Below are 14,364 nucleotides of genomic sequence, written 5' to 3' on the forward strand. Positions count from 1 at the left end.
AGCAATAGAACGGTATTAAAAACAATGGCACAATGAGATATGTTCAGGCTAAGACGGTTTGTGAACAAAGGGATATGTTTCTGCAACATCCTGCATTTATATATAGTAAGGTGTTGTGTGTAAGATTTGCACTTACAAGGACTAAGGAAAGATTAAAGTATTATCATATCATATATCATATCATAAAAACTCTCATATGCTGCTATGAAATATAGTGGTATAAAACATGCCAACACTCTGGCTAGTAATGAATGACTAGGACAGTGGATTGTGACCTGGAGGTCGTGGGGTCAGACCCCAGGTAGGTCCATGTATTCTCTCCCTGATTACAACATTTCATCTCATTAAATATTCATGGGCAGATTAATAATGTTGATACTTTAATGTGATCACAGTGTATTGATGTGCATGTTAGAGTCCCACGTTCAGTTTCACAGTGGCGGCCCACCTGAGAGCTGAACCCGCCACTACCTGGGGCGCTGCAGGAGTCCGGCACTCAGGCCGCGACTCCATGCTGTCGCTCCCCTCCGACCGCTTAAAATAAGCTGATGTCTTTTGTGGGGTTCTGTTCGACCGGACGTCTCCGCTGACAGTAGTTTTCTAAGTGCACTTTCCCGGCACTCCTGGATTGATTGAAACAAAATGTCACAATTATGCCCTGTAGCGCAAGCTTTAATTATTCATCAATTAGCGTTTTTTTGAAAACTGATTTTTCATTCAGTTTGCAGAGATGTGCAGTTCCCCCTGCTGTTAACCAGTCCAATGTCATTAGTTTCTGGGTTTGCAATTAAACCTGATGCATAATTCATCAGCCCCAAGTCTTTAGACACCGCAACGAGCTCTCGAGGCCTGGATGGGAAATTAATTCTGGGAAATCACGTATTTCTCAGGATTGAGCAGATGCCATTGGTCTGAGCTGGAGAAGGGAATAAAAAAAATCCTTTCGTTTCTTCTATTTAAAGCAATGATAGACTATTTCTCCCTGTGCTGATGGAATAATGGAGAGTGTGCCAAGAAACTTTTACCTCCTGCCTTTTTGAAATTCTTCCATCAATTTGGAAACTTGCAGTTTGGAAAAATGGGCTTATTTAAATGTGCACAACTTTAAAATGCACTACTTTTTGCACAGGGGAAGCTCCCAAAGCCTAAGACATGTCCTGTTTAATGTTTTTTTTTCCTTTGGACATATCATTCATTTCAGCCCTACAAGGACTAAGTAGCCTCTTCCCATTAAACTTTCTTATGTTCTTAACTGTTTCATTTACTATTCAAAATCAATTTAAAATCATAAACACTGAAGTTTTTATAAGTATGTACCAACTGATCAAAGAGTAGATAAAATGTGATGCCAAATCTAGAGTGATGATACACAAAAATCTCGGATGAGAGCAAAACAATATACCAGACACCTTCCCTTTGAAAATGACATATAATTCAATGGCTATAAATGGACAACAAAAGCATCGACTAATAATTCAGTCCGTGCATCTTCAGATGATTACAGGACGGGCAAAAAAATTGCAGCACGGTAAACAAGTCAGAAACAAGTTAGTCTGTATGAAAAGGTAGCATGAATTGTGCATCCTGTTCTACTGCTGCCACCTAGTGGGGTAGACCTGAGACCTGCCATGAGGTGAGATAACTTGCAGTTCTTTCCAGTCTGAGACACTAATGAAAATACTTGTGTTACATAGTTGATCGCAAGTGTTTTCATTTGAAGTCCACTGTCAAAAAGATGGCATGATTTATATATGATTCTTCAGAGCAACTGTACAGATTTATGTACTGTTTTGACATGACCAGTTCAGAAAATTTTTCTTGCCAGTTTGCAAACCACAAGACAGTTTTGTGTGTTGTGCTTCAGGCAACAAGAGCAGATTTTAATTGGCGCATTACATACCAAGCTGCATGGCACATAAATATCCATCTGTCTTCCGGATACGTAATTAGGGAGCAAGAATTAAAAATACAGGCCTTATCACACCTAAGAATGTGAGCGACAGCTTTTAGCATAGTACCGTTTTGCTAAAAGTCAAGTTACCTCATTTAAAGGCACAGAAACGTACCACTGCAAACCAGGCTGAACACAGATTCGCTTTGCGCTCACACAGAAGCAACACCATAATACATGTGTCCGCTCCTATTGAAACAGCTGTAGGAGCAGAGAAGAACTCGAACTGGCACGGTCTGTGAACTTTTCATCTTCATGTCCTGAAAGCAAAAAAAATGGGGAGAAATTCAACCACAGTGTCTGACCTCTTCCAAATTTCACACAGCAGAACACCCCCTCCTATCCCCTCCCTTTAAGTATAATTTGTGTTCTATTTGGCATTCTTGTAGAGCACATGTCATTACTTACCTTTTGTTCTCTTAAAAGTCATACTTCATTCGACATACAACATCATCTATTCATGTGTACAGCTGGGTCTTTCCTTCAGTCAGCTAGTCATAAAATGTACATAACCTTCTTATCTATTAGGAACTGAAACCTAACATATTAGTTTGAAATGCTATGTTTGTCTAAGATGATGGTAGATGCCCACATTGCACAAGCTCTGACTGGCTATCCACCAGCTGTCAATCACCAGATTGCTACTGGTTAATTCAGGCTACGCACAGTGCTCAAGGGAAGAGGTATCAAAATGCACAAATAACACTGTAATACTGATCTCTTTCACTCCCTCAGACCACTATACTGCACTGTGTGTCTGTTCCCCTCTGATATAACTCACTCTGCACCACTGGCAACCTCACCCATTCTTCAGAGTGGTATATTTATCCCCCTAGTAGGCTTGCATCACAGATAAGCTCTGCCAAGACTCATACTTGGCACCACCCAGCTGTAATTCTATAGCACTGTAATAACACTATAATAAAGGTACATGGATGTCAATGGCTGCGACTGGTGCTGCCACAGAAAGCAGGATTGTACCTTCCTCAGGCTGACAAACTGCACACACTCCAGCCAGGTGGTGAGAAACGGCTGGGAGCAGAGGGCACAGCTGCCCCCCTGGGAGAGCACGTCGGCCAGGGCTGGGTAGAGCCGCAGGGCCTCACAGAAGAAAGATGGCTTCCTCCTGCACTCAGTCAAGACCAGCCTCGCCGCCAGCTCCTGATCAGACCAGACCACAACGAGCACTACTGGTCAGACACCGTGCGTCAGCCCATAGTGAACAAGGTTCAGAGAGACTCTTTCTCCTGCTTCCCCTCTGGACAGCCTGATTTGGACTGACTTTCGTTGTTACATACATTACTCTATGTGAGCAATTTGCACAGCTGGATTTTTAACCCCTCTTCCCAAATACAGACTAACAACCATCTACTCTGCTCTTCTCTGGTGACAAAGGATAGGTATCAGCAGTCTTGCTTCAAAGCCCTGGGCAGTTTCTTCACACACTGAATGGCAGTAATAGGAGAGAGAGGCCTCATGATCCCCATGATGAGTGGAGCTACTGTTTGCCACCAAGCACTGACTTACATAAACCAGTTAGAGGACCTTGCTCCCCACAGCAAAACAATTTCCTTTTTTTAGACCAATGAGATATCAAAAGCTCATGATAGCTCCGCCCTTCATCGAGTTCACGAAGCCTCACTCACCAATCGCTACTGAATGTTTTATCACACAGGATGATTCAGAGATCACTTTGTACTGAGAGCTCCATTTCCTTCAGATGCTTCATTGGAAATAGAGTTAAAATATAACTTTGAAGAAATGTTTACTGACCTAGTTGTGTTAGCAAAGGCAAAGGCATAAATAGCACAGGCACAAATAATATGACAATTGCTGTATATAGAGGTGTATGTGAATGGCGTGGGCAAAAATGTATTCTGTTTCCTCTGGCATTAATTTCCATATTCATCTCCGGAATTTGATAAAATATGAAGAAATACTATATTTTTTAGCATAGTATATAATATACTACATTATTCAGCATGAACGGCACCTTCACTACTGCTCCATAAAGTCTTATGTTCCCATTACGATGATGGTATGTTACTAAGAAAAAAGGTATTACATCAAATGCTAGCTTAAATAAAGTGACACAACAGTTTTAATGTGTTACCTTTAAAGATAGCACCTCCATCTCTTGAACGGACTCCACTAGCTCATGCTGGACAAAAGAGTTTCCTTCACAGAAAAGCTCCTCCAGTTGAAGAAACTGGAACTGAAAGACCAGTAACTTATGGACAGCTTATGGACACTTATGGACAACCACAGTGACCGGTAATCTGTTTTAATGAAAATATTGTACAACTGCAGAGAGACTGAAATTACACTTAAATTTGAAACCCCCTCCTTGTTTAAAAATGACTAATTCCATAGAGTAACTGTTTATTTTGAGGGAAATTATGTATTATTCTGAATGTTATTTATGTTCAGCTCATGGTTGCACTGAAATGGCAACTGTGGATAAGCAGCTAAAACAACATGCAGTACATACATCCATTGGAAACATGGTGAGGCGATTTCCAGCCACATCCAGCACTCTCAGCTTGGACAGTCTGAGAATCCCCTGTAGAAACAGAGGACCGGCATTAGCAAAGTAAAAACCATTCAGGGAAAGGAAGCTTGTTTAATTGATCAACCAGCAATAATTTCCCTCCTATTAGTTCCTCTACCTTAACTGCCAAAGGTTAAGGCTGAGATGCTATAAGTCACAGCGCAGGAAGAGGTAAGAGTGTTGAACACTGGCCTTTTACAAAATTCTTTCTTTATGTCTGCAACAGCACAGATGTGTAAAAAATTAGAAGCTGTCCCTAATAAGAATGGCTGCTCGGCAAACAGAAGTATAATTTAATAGTTTTCCCTGTACAAAATGGCACTTACCTCTGGCAGTTCTTTCAGGTGGTTTTTTGCTACGTAGAGCTTGGTGAGTTGTGGTAACGAGTAGAGTTGTTGTGGTAAGGAGACGAGGTTGTTGTTGGTTAAATTTATCTCAGTTAGCTTTTCTAGGAAAGATATTTCAGCAGGAATAACTTCCAAATTGTTGTCAGTTAGACTGAGAGTTTCCAGGTTTGCAAGCCTGTGGAAAGCGCAGGATACAATATTTGAACTCAGCATACAGCACTGAGCAAACATCACGTATTTTGGATTATGCTCCATTAAAGATAACATAGAAATCTGTAGCCCTCCCAACATTATTATATATGCAAATCTCCGCCACAGGTATTTAAATGTGTATTATTTTACAGCTACAAATTTGCTATTAAATCAAATCATGTTATTGTTTACCCTTTTATCTCCGGTGGAAGGACTCTGATTTTGTTGTGGTTCACATTGAGAAGGACAAGATTTGAGAGCCCACCTGCGGAGGACAGCTCCACTAAGGTTTGGCTTGCAGTGCACTCTCAAAGAAACTGCTCCATTCATAAAGTAAGTGTAATTTTAAAAATATGTGCGGTTAGATGGTCAAGCGCGGGATGGACCTACCTAACACGTTTTTAGGCAAATTTTCGATTTCGTTTCCAAACAAATAAAGTTTTCTTAACGAGGTTAGAGAACCCAGGACTGGTGGAATCTCTTCGAAAAGATTATTTCCCAGATTGAGCTCTGCCAGCTTCCAGTAAATAAATAACAGTTTAATACAGAATAAAAAGTAAAACAATACTTCTCATATGGGGTAAGAAACTTCATTATAGAAACTTAAATCTCAAATCGAGGACAAGTTGTCAAACCTCAACTAAAATATCTGTAAACAAATCCAAATACAATAGGTATTTTAAAACTGCTACGTCAGCGATATTACTCACGCTACATAATGACTGTAATTCAGTCGGTAGAGTTGAAAGACGATTATTGTTCAACTGGAGTTTTAAAAGGCTTGTAAACTTTGCGACTGCGATAGGAACCTGGTCAATTTTCTTAGAGCTCAAGTTGAATGATCTGGCATTTGCCTTAAAAGCTCTGATGACCAGATTGTTTGCCATCTGAATACATCGGCTTTCCTAGCTTCAATCTCCACAACCAAGGGATTGCGTTTCTATGGAAACAAGACGCTTAGAGGGCAAACGTGCTACTCCGGTCCCGCGACACCAGCGACCTCAAGTGGTATATTTGTATTAATGCAATAAAATTCTTAACAGGGTGATGCTTAAATCCTATCTCAAAAATCACGTTCAATAATTATTAAATTATTGTACTAAACATTTCCAGATCAATACTGATACTATGCAGCGCAGTGGTACCTGACTTCCGTCTCAGCTAAGTGACAAAAACAGCATTTTACGTTTTAGTGACAGGATAACCCAACTAAATTTTGTGAGCCTGTAATTTTAAGCCATTTCATTTTTAACATCCTTTCAGATTCCAGGTGTCCTCACATGCACTGAAGTATGCATTGCACTTCCTAAATTAAAAAAAAATTAAAACTGGTGAAAACATATCACCACAACATATCACAATTCAATTTCAGAAACATTTAATTACCTTTATGTGTTTTGCATTGCTGTCGTAGTCTGTGCTTTTATTATTTGAGCTGTCCTCAAAACTGTAACCAGATGCTTTGTGTAAATCACCCAGAAAAGTGCATCCTACTTTTACAGAGTATCTTGTTATACTGAAAGAAGCCTCTTTTGTGGATGTTTTCAAACATGTAAGAAATGGCCAGAAGTTAAATCATTTTCTGAAATGGTTGAGCAGAGTGGGTGTGATTCCTGTTACAAATTCCTGAAGAAAACCATATGCCTTTCACCTTACACAGCTTTCCTAGCAGTAATAAACAGGTAGATGCAATGTCAAAAGGATTTCTTTTTTAACTGGCAGACATTTATTTTGTTGGTGAGGATATGAAACACGCCCAGACAGTTTGACATTTCAGTAATGGCTCGACTTAAGCACGGTGTGTCAGTTTGATGACAGTAGATGCATCCTTTTCTGTAATTTCAGCTTGCGCGTCTCACATTTGCATGGTACTCATGGTTTCACTGAAAAATCTTTTTCTGTGTGAAGGGCAGCCTGACTTCACAAATGTTGAGCTAAACCAAAACAAACCCATCGTTTACGACTTTAATTGCAAGATACAATGCTGTCATAACGTACACACGGTACCTGGTTTTGGCCGGCAACATATAAAATGGCACGTTGCCAAAACCTAGCATGTAATTACACATATTTTTCCAAAATGGCATGACTAGTCTCTGAGAAGAACTTACAAAATCCATTATCGGATCCTCTTTACAGTTCACCTCAAAGGAAACTTTTTATTCACCGTAACCGCTGTTTGAGGGGAAAACATGGTTCAACGGTCACTTCGTTCCTCTCTCACCCCTGGGAGACACAGCTAGCTATACAGTAACTCTAAATATTCCTCAGAATGATGCAGGGGACAGATTGGCGCAGTTGGGAATTTCAGCTCTCCTCCTCATTGGTCGCTTCCTTCAGAGGCTCCACGGAGTTGTAGTGCTCTCCCAGCCCGTAGGCGTGACGCATGTATCTGAAACACAGCACAGCCACACAGTCAACACTCTCCCTTTCACAACTTCATATGAAGGAGGGCCAGCCAAGTGAACATTGCCTAATGCATAAATCATCATAATTAATGGAACAGCACTCTATGATTGGTCAATACCATACAAACAAAGCAGATTAAAGCACTGACTGGACAACGCCTTCAAATAACCAAGAAGAATCAAATGGCAACATAATTCTTTTTTTTTTTTTTTACTGAATTCTGGCACATTATTTGAGGTTGGTGTTCCATATCACCATAACCCTTAATAAGGTTCCTCTGCCCACACTTTGACTAAATGAGTTCAAGTATCGTCTTTGCAATTGTCCGTGGGAGCTGGGGTTATTATGTATTATCAGAGCAACTGGACTGTAGTCTTCTACAATTGGCTCAGTGTTGGTCTGGTATAGAAATACAAATAATAAAGCAATGTATATGGCAGTAATTTTTAAAGAATTGAACTTTTAATCAAAGGGATGTGTGTTGAAAACCTTGTTAAGACATAGTTTTACCCCCAAGTTGTCACTTTCAAGCTTTATAAACATGATAACATGTACCACTCTAATTATACCAGCAGCCCTGAATAATTTTGTCCCTCAGCAGAAATGAACAGAATCTAATTTCCATATCACACTCCATGCCTGATTACTTTGAAATTTCATACAGCACCTTAGAGCAGGCTCAGGAGTCTACTTACACAAGAGTGATTGGTGTCTTCTTGTACTCTTCCCCAATCACTATTTCAGGAGATTCAGCCTGAATGACCTCTATTGGCATCTGAAGGACTTGTGTCAAAGCCCGCAGCTGTGATGAAACAAAAAAATAAATAAATAAAATCAATAAAGGGACTTTTCATAACAACAATTTTTAAGTGATCTGGCAGAAATGACAGCAAGACACTAAAGTCCATCTTCCATTTCACCTAAATTACATTCCAGCAAATGTACCTGAATAAATGGATGAGAAATTTCAATTGACAGTAACCAGGGAAGCACATAAAAACACTGTAGAAAAACACATGGAGATTCTTATTACCCTGACACCACAACCTAAGCATTTCATGTAGCAGTCGCACACATACGCTCTGGTTTATTAAATATTTCATCATTCCAGGGGGAAGTCTGGGTGAGACGCAGCGGCAGTGTCCTTACCTCAAGCTGCCCACCCCAGGCTGCTGTGCTCTCCACATCTCTGCAGTACTTCTCAAACTCATCTGAGAACACAGACACAAAGTTTAATGTCAAAGGCAAAAATATGACAGAAAACATTGGATTTCACTACTAGTGCGTGCAAATACAGGGACGTCAATCCCAAACTATATTCAGATGTAATACTGTCATTTCATATTTGCAAAATCATAAAAGAATGAAGTGTTTTGTGAGCCTGAGAACATACCTCAAGGTCACACTACCATGTGACTTAGATTAAAACTGAATAGAATACAATACACATAGAATACAATTTACATTTTTTTTCCCAAAAGTATCATGGTAGTGGATTTTTTTTTTTAACTTGCTTTACTCTTTGAAGAACATCAAAATCAGGTCTGCATACAGAAAATCTGCTGTGTCATCTTCGGTGAAGGCATGCAAAAAATAAAATGCTCTGTAATAAACCCCAGAAAAATTCTCTGCACAAGGAACAGCTCAGCACAGTGTACATCCCTCACCGGCTGTGTATATGTCCCCAGTGTTGGGGTTGGTGAGGAAGGGCAGGAAGTCATCGGCGTTGCTCCTCATTTGCTGGGCGGTGAGGGCGCGAAGCTGCACCAGGCCCAGGGCCTGGCCACGCCCCGCCAGCTGGTCCTCCACGGCGCGGTACATGCAGTGCCCGTCCGACGAGATCTCCTTGATCTGAAGCTGCCTCTCGGCCAGCTTCTGAGCCAGCTTCAAGCCCTCCTGGTGCCGGAAACCCGACAGGTTCTCCACCTCAGCCTCGGCAATCCTGTTTTCCCTCTCCCTCTCCAGGGCGGCCTTCTTATCCTGAAAGGAGCATCGGTCACGGAGCAACACAGGTCAGGTGCATATGTTCCATTGCATTTTCGAAAAACATCGGTAAGACTTTAACATGCAGGCAATCACAGCAGAACGATTTCTAGAATGTGTAAACATGTTTGGTCACAGGAAGGATTGTTTCTTACCCGTCTCTTCTGTGCCTTGGAAGGTCTAACTTGCTTTGCTTCCTTTTGTTCTTCATTGTCCAAAACCAGGTTCTCGACTCCATTTGCAACTGTGTCAACCTTGCAAAACGCACATAAAGTAAATACCAAATTGAGAAAAAGTATGAGTTATTTGTAAACATCATAATAAAAACACACAAATGTACTGAAGACTGGCATTTCATAAAATATGAGATGCACCTGTCTTAAAACTGTATGTAGACATTTGTATAAGGCGTTCATGTAGTTAAGTGAAAGTAAACGCACCTTATCTTCACCCTTGTTATTGTTTAGTTGCTTAAGTTCATCCTCGTGTTTTTGAGTGAGTTCAGCCTCCAGCTTGGCGATGTCCTCTACCAGCTGTTTTCTTCTCTTTTTGTCATTCTTGGGGACAGCATTTTTCATGCTCTGGATTTTGGCTGAAGAAAAAGAAATCAAATATCTCCTCAGCTATGTGTACACTAAGACGTTTACTATGGGACGAGTGACGATAACTGAGAACTCAGAAAATCTATCTATCTAGTACAAGCGAAGGAGAAATATATGTTAACTAGCTAGGACGGGTATTGTAGCTACATGAATCAGAGATGATCGCTAATGAATTGGCTAACTAATTGCCTAAACTGCCGAAAGTATTTTGTTCCGTTTCCGCTGTCTTGACATTTCGTTGATTTTCACTAAGGCAGCTACCTAAGGGCTGCCGTTATATTGCTGGCTACCTTGATGGTTACTCTACCTAGCTATTCCTGATTCTTATGAATCGAATAAATAAGTTAGCAAATTTAGCATATCTCAAATGAAGGTTAAGTTCTGGCTAGTTCCAAAGCTCGAACTATGGAATCGGTCATATTCCCAATAGCAATGGATAGCTAGATAGCAAATTTAAACTCCATCGCACAGCATGTTTAACTGCACATCTGGCAGTTTAGCGTGTACCTTACCTATCTAACGTTAGCTTGTCAGCAACAAAAACCACGATCATCAGGTCCCCCCTCTTAACAAGACTTCCAAACATCCTGAATAGCTATTAAGTTAGATAGTAAGCTTGTCAGCTACGTTTTAACACGCAGACAGCAAACGCGACATTAGCTAGACAGCCAGCTACCTTAGCCAGTGGGTATCACATGAATGAACTGTCTCGCAGTGGGAATGCTAGCTAGCTAGCTACCTAGCCAGAAAACTCCGTGAGTCAATAACGCACCCTGCAAGTCCTTCTTCTCTTTACGATGTTGTTTCGTCAAAAGTTCCTCCGCCGACTCTACTTCCTCCATGGCTTCTGTCTGAAGGTGTATATAAAAAATAAAATTCACATGAGAAAGTGTGAAATCCTGGTGGCTGCCATGATCGTAAACGGGCAGTGTGAAGCTCAGAATACAACTTCCGGTACATTTTCAGGAAGCCTTTCAAAATAAAAGCCCAGCTTAAATGTTCTGAAAGCCTAATATTTCCGGAGGACTTCACAGGACGTGCGGAATAGTTCTGTCCTTTAGTAGAAGAGACTAAACAGAAGCTATTTTCAAGATTGTGGAAAGGAGATGACTGCAACGCATCACCTGTCTGCTATTAAAAAAACGGAACAGTATGTGCCACAGGATAGAACCTTGAACTACAAAACTTTACATAATTATTCGTTTTTCATATGAGATCCTAAGAATTCCACTGGGAGGAAGAATAAATATTTTGTCAGTGGTCAGGTTTATAAGGTAAGAAAATATCTTATAAAATAAAATATTATGTAGATAATTAATATGGAAATGAATGCATATGGAACAGTGCATTGAAATTAGGTGTGTTCTGTGTGCTCCAGTTATAGGTACGCTATGGTATAGGTAAGAACATGTATTTTACATGTATTTTAATAATGAATTGCATGTATATAGTGCCAACGATCTCAAAACACTAATGTAGAGAATGAGAGGTGACTCACGACATGTACCAGCAATGTGCAGCACCTACATGGGTGATGTGCAACACTAATTTTCCAACAGAACACACACTAAACCTCAGGTGGAAGGAGGGGGAGAGAATGATTTAGATTAGAAAATGAAATTTAAGTATTATTAGCCTACATAGCCAGATTAAAAGAGCCTGTTTGGGAATTTGGCAAGACTACAAGGAACCACTCACTCTTTGTAATAATTAATTGCTATGGGATCTTTCAATAATCTGTGAGATGTGTTTAAAATCTCATCCAGATGACAGTGTCTCCTACAGTACAGTGTCCCCATCACTGCACCATGACATTGGTCTGCTATTTGGTCCATAAGGGAAGGCTGTCATATTTTCAGATTGACCATATAAAACTGAGAAGAAATGCATGGACAAATGAAAGTAATGCTTCAAAACATCTTAGATTACATATAGTTAAGACAGTAATCACTAATATAATACTTCAACATACCTTTATGTTTTATGTTTGGCACATATGATTAAATCCTGACTAGTAAAAGATGTTTAACATTTTTTAGACATCATTAACATGAATATAGTAATGCAAAAGGGTAATTATGCCCAAGATTACTCTCTCTCTCTCTCTCTCTCTCTCTCTCTCTCCATATATATACAAGCTCTGATTTCTCACTGCAAATCTCACACTAATCGGATTTCTTCCATAGAACCATGCCATCCAAAATATCGTATTGTGATACACAAAGTTTGTGAAGGAAGTAAAAAAAAGGGCACCAATCGTACTTTGGCTTATCATAGCACTGTGTGAAACTGGAGAAGCGGATCTAGCTGAAATGTCATTGCCAGTTGGCCACCACCTAGCTCTGAAAACATAGATTCCAACATTAAAATCTCTACCATTTGTATGTGTGGCTGTGTAACAAGCAAATGTGTGGAAATGTATCAGTGCATAATTAAAATGCACTCTTACTCATATTTATTTGGATGAATTGTGTCATACTACTGTATGTAATTGAAATAAATGAATTTTTAAACAGCAAAATAAAATGTATTGTAATTCAAAAACTCTCTTAATATACAAGTTGAGGCATTAGGAAAACTCTCTGATATCTAAATATTATATTTTTTTATTTTGTATCAAAATGAATATTATTTACATTACAACTGAGGACTGTTTTTACTCGTGATAGCTGAGAAGGTTTGATAGCTAGCTTCAGGATCACTACTTCTGAGATCATCAAGCAAGGGAAAATACAAGATACATTCCTGATTTTTTTTTCTTAAACAGACAATTCAACATATCACTATTCATGATAAGCCCAATCCAATACTATTGTGCTTGCGTAGACAAATTAATGCAGCTCACTGCATTTAACTGTTTCTCTGTTATGAGGATTTCCTGAATAGAAAGACAGAAATATAAATTTAATCCAATTTACTAGGGATCTGATGAAGTTGCTGTGATGAAAGCACTGCTTACAGTCAACTGGTGGGCTGTCAAATGAGACAAGCTTGGAGACCCAAAATGGGAGACCCTACTATTTACCCTATCAGCCACATGTGATTAAAATGCTAATCTAATCAACCATCACAATACACACATACAAAGGGAACAAGGGCTACTGTTGCATGGAGGTAACCCAAAGGTTATCAGTTAACTTTCACATTAGGCCAATGTTTCTGTATCCGTAACTGCTGAATTACACATCTCCAGCTGCATAAATGGATAACATAAAAACAATTCTAAGCAATGTAATTCATCCTAGATGCAAGAATCTGCTGAGCAAACATATTTAGAGGTTCTGTCACCCACTGCTGCTCTGTCATTGTGTCACATGCTCTGCTGGCATCATTACATAGAGATGAGAGTTATGTATGTTTTTCCTTACACAATGATACTTCACTGGACAAGACCTTTTATGGGCCAGGGATGCCATATATGGAATTCCCCCTGTCAAAGCCTGCATGACTGCCCGTAATAGACATTATTGTTCACTTTACTGATCATTGAGCAGGATTAAGTGACAGTCCCAGAAATGTTCCAGACTCAACCTAATTTCCAGTGCTTGCACATTATTTGCTGACCAGACACAGCATCCTTTTTTAGCTTCCTAGCATCCAGTGGATATTTACTGGAGCAATCTTGGCTAAGTGCCTTGCTTAAAAGTGCAACAGAAGTTCTCCACCGGGGAATCAAACCAGCAGCTTTTAGGTTAGCAACCCTGCTCCCTACCTCTGCACCACACTGCAGCCCATATCTGAAAACCCCATGATGCCATGTGTCACTCTATTCACAGACAGTATGTGTCACACTGAAATGAATGCTCAAATGGATCAAGTGTGTGTGCTCAAAGCCCCTTGGACAAAGCAACCAACATCCACCATCAGTTTCTATTTGTGTTTACTTCTATGGAAGAAAGGGGGTATTAGAAGTTAATTAATATGCAAAATCATTTTTGGATAATGTGAGAAAATGCAATCAGTTGATCCTTGTGAAGACACAGTGGATACCCCAAAGTCATAAGCACAGCTCCAACTCAGCCATGAAATAAGACATTAGATTGCCTATGGTGGTACATTTAAGATCATGATTAGGCATATTATGTCTACCATCAGTGAGATTAAACAGTAAGAAAAAATGCCCATGACTGTTTTTCCACACATCCCAATGCTCTCAATGATCACAGATCATAGATCACATAATTAAGGGGAGAATAATTGCAGAATGTCTAATTTTCTGTACATTTATCTAACTTGCTTTCAAAAGCAAAATGGCTTATATAATGTGGTTATTAGGAGAAAATATCAGACAGAATGCAGAAGGTTTGTACTTGCTCATATGCCTAAACA

At 39.7% G+C, this 14,364-nt stretch overlaps 2 protein-coding genes across 2 annotated transcripts; both read right to left on the reverse strand.

Moving 5' to 3' along the window:
- Window positions 1-2,103: 2,103 nt before the first annotated feature.
- lrrc69 (leucine rich repeat containing 69) lies at window positions 2,104-5,928 on the reverse strand. The gene is made up of 8 exons (XM_036516224.1): window positions 5,752-5,928; window positions 5,432-5,558; window positions 5,234-5,306; window positions 4,829-5,024; window positions 4,443-4,514; window positions 4,065-4,166; window positions 2,933-3,112; window positions 2,104-2,211 (listed from the first exon to the last, which is right to left on the reverse strand). The coding sequence occupies exons 1-8, from the start codon at window positions 5,926-5,928 to the stop codon at window positions 2,104-2,106; spliced, it is 1,035 nt and encodes a 344-aa protein (XP_036372117.1).
- An 816-nt stretch (window positions 5,929-6,744) lies between these two features.
- On the reverse strand, window positions 6,745-10,970 carry otud6b (OTU deubiquitinase 6B). The gene is made up of 7 exons (XM_036515853.1): window positions 10,808-10,970; window positions 9,874-10,025; window positions 9,589-9,687; window positions 9,118-9,430; window positions 8,600-8,661; window positions 8,146-8,252; window positions 6,745-7,433 (listed from the first exon to the last, which is right to left on the reverse strand). The coding sequence occupies exons 1-7, from the start codon at window positions 10,875-10,877 to the stop codon at window positions 7,349-7,351; spliced, it is 888 nt and encodes a 295-aa protein (XP_036371746.1). The 5' UTR covers window positions 10,878-10,970; the 3' UTR covers window positions 6,745-7,348.
- Between the last annotated feature and the right edge of the window lie 3,394 nt (window positions 10,971-14,364).

The sequence above is a fragment of the Megalops cyprinoides genome, chromosome 21 (genome assembly GCF_013368585.1).
Source record: "Megalops cyprinoides isolate fMegCyp1 chromosome 21, fMegCyp1.pri, whole genome shotgun sequence".
NCBI classification, from domain to species: Eukaryota; Metazoa; Chordata; class Actinopteri; order Elopiformes; family Megalopidae; genus Megalops; species Megalops cyprinoides.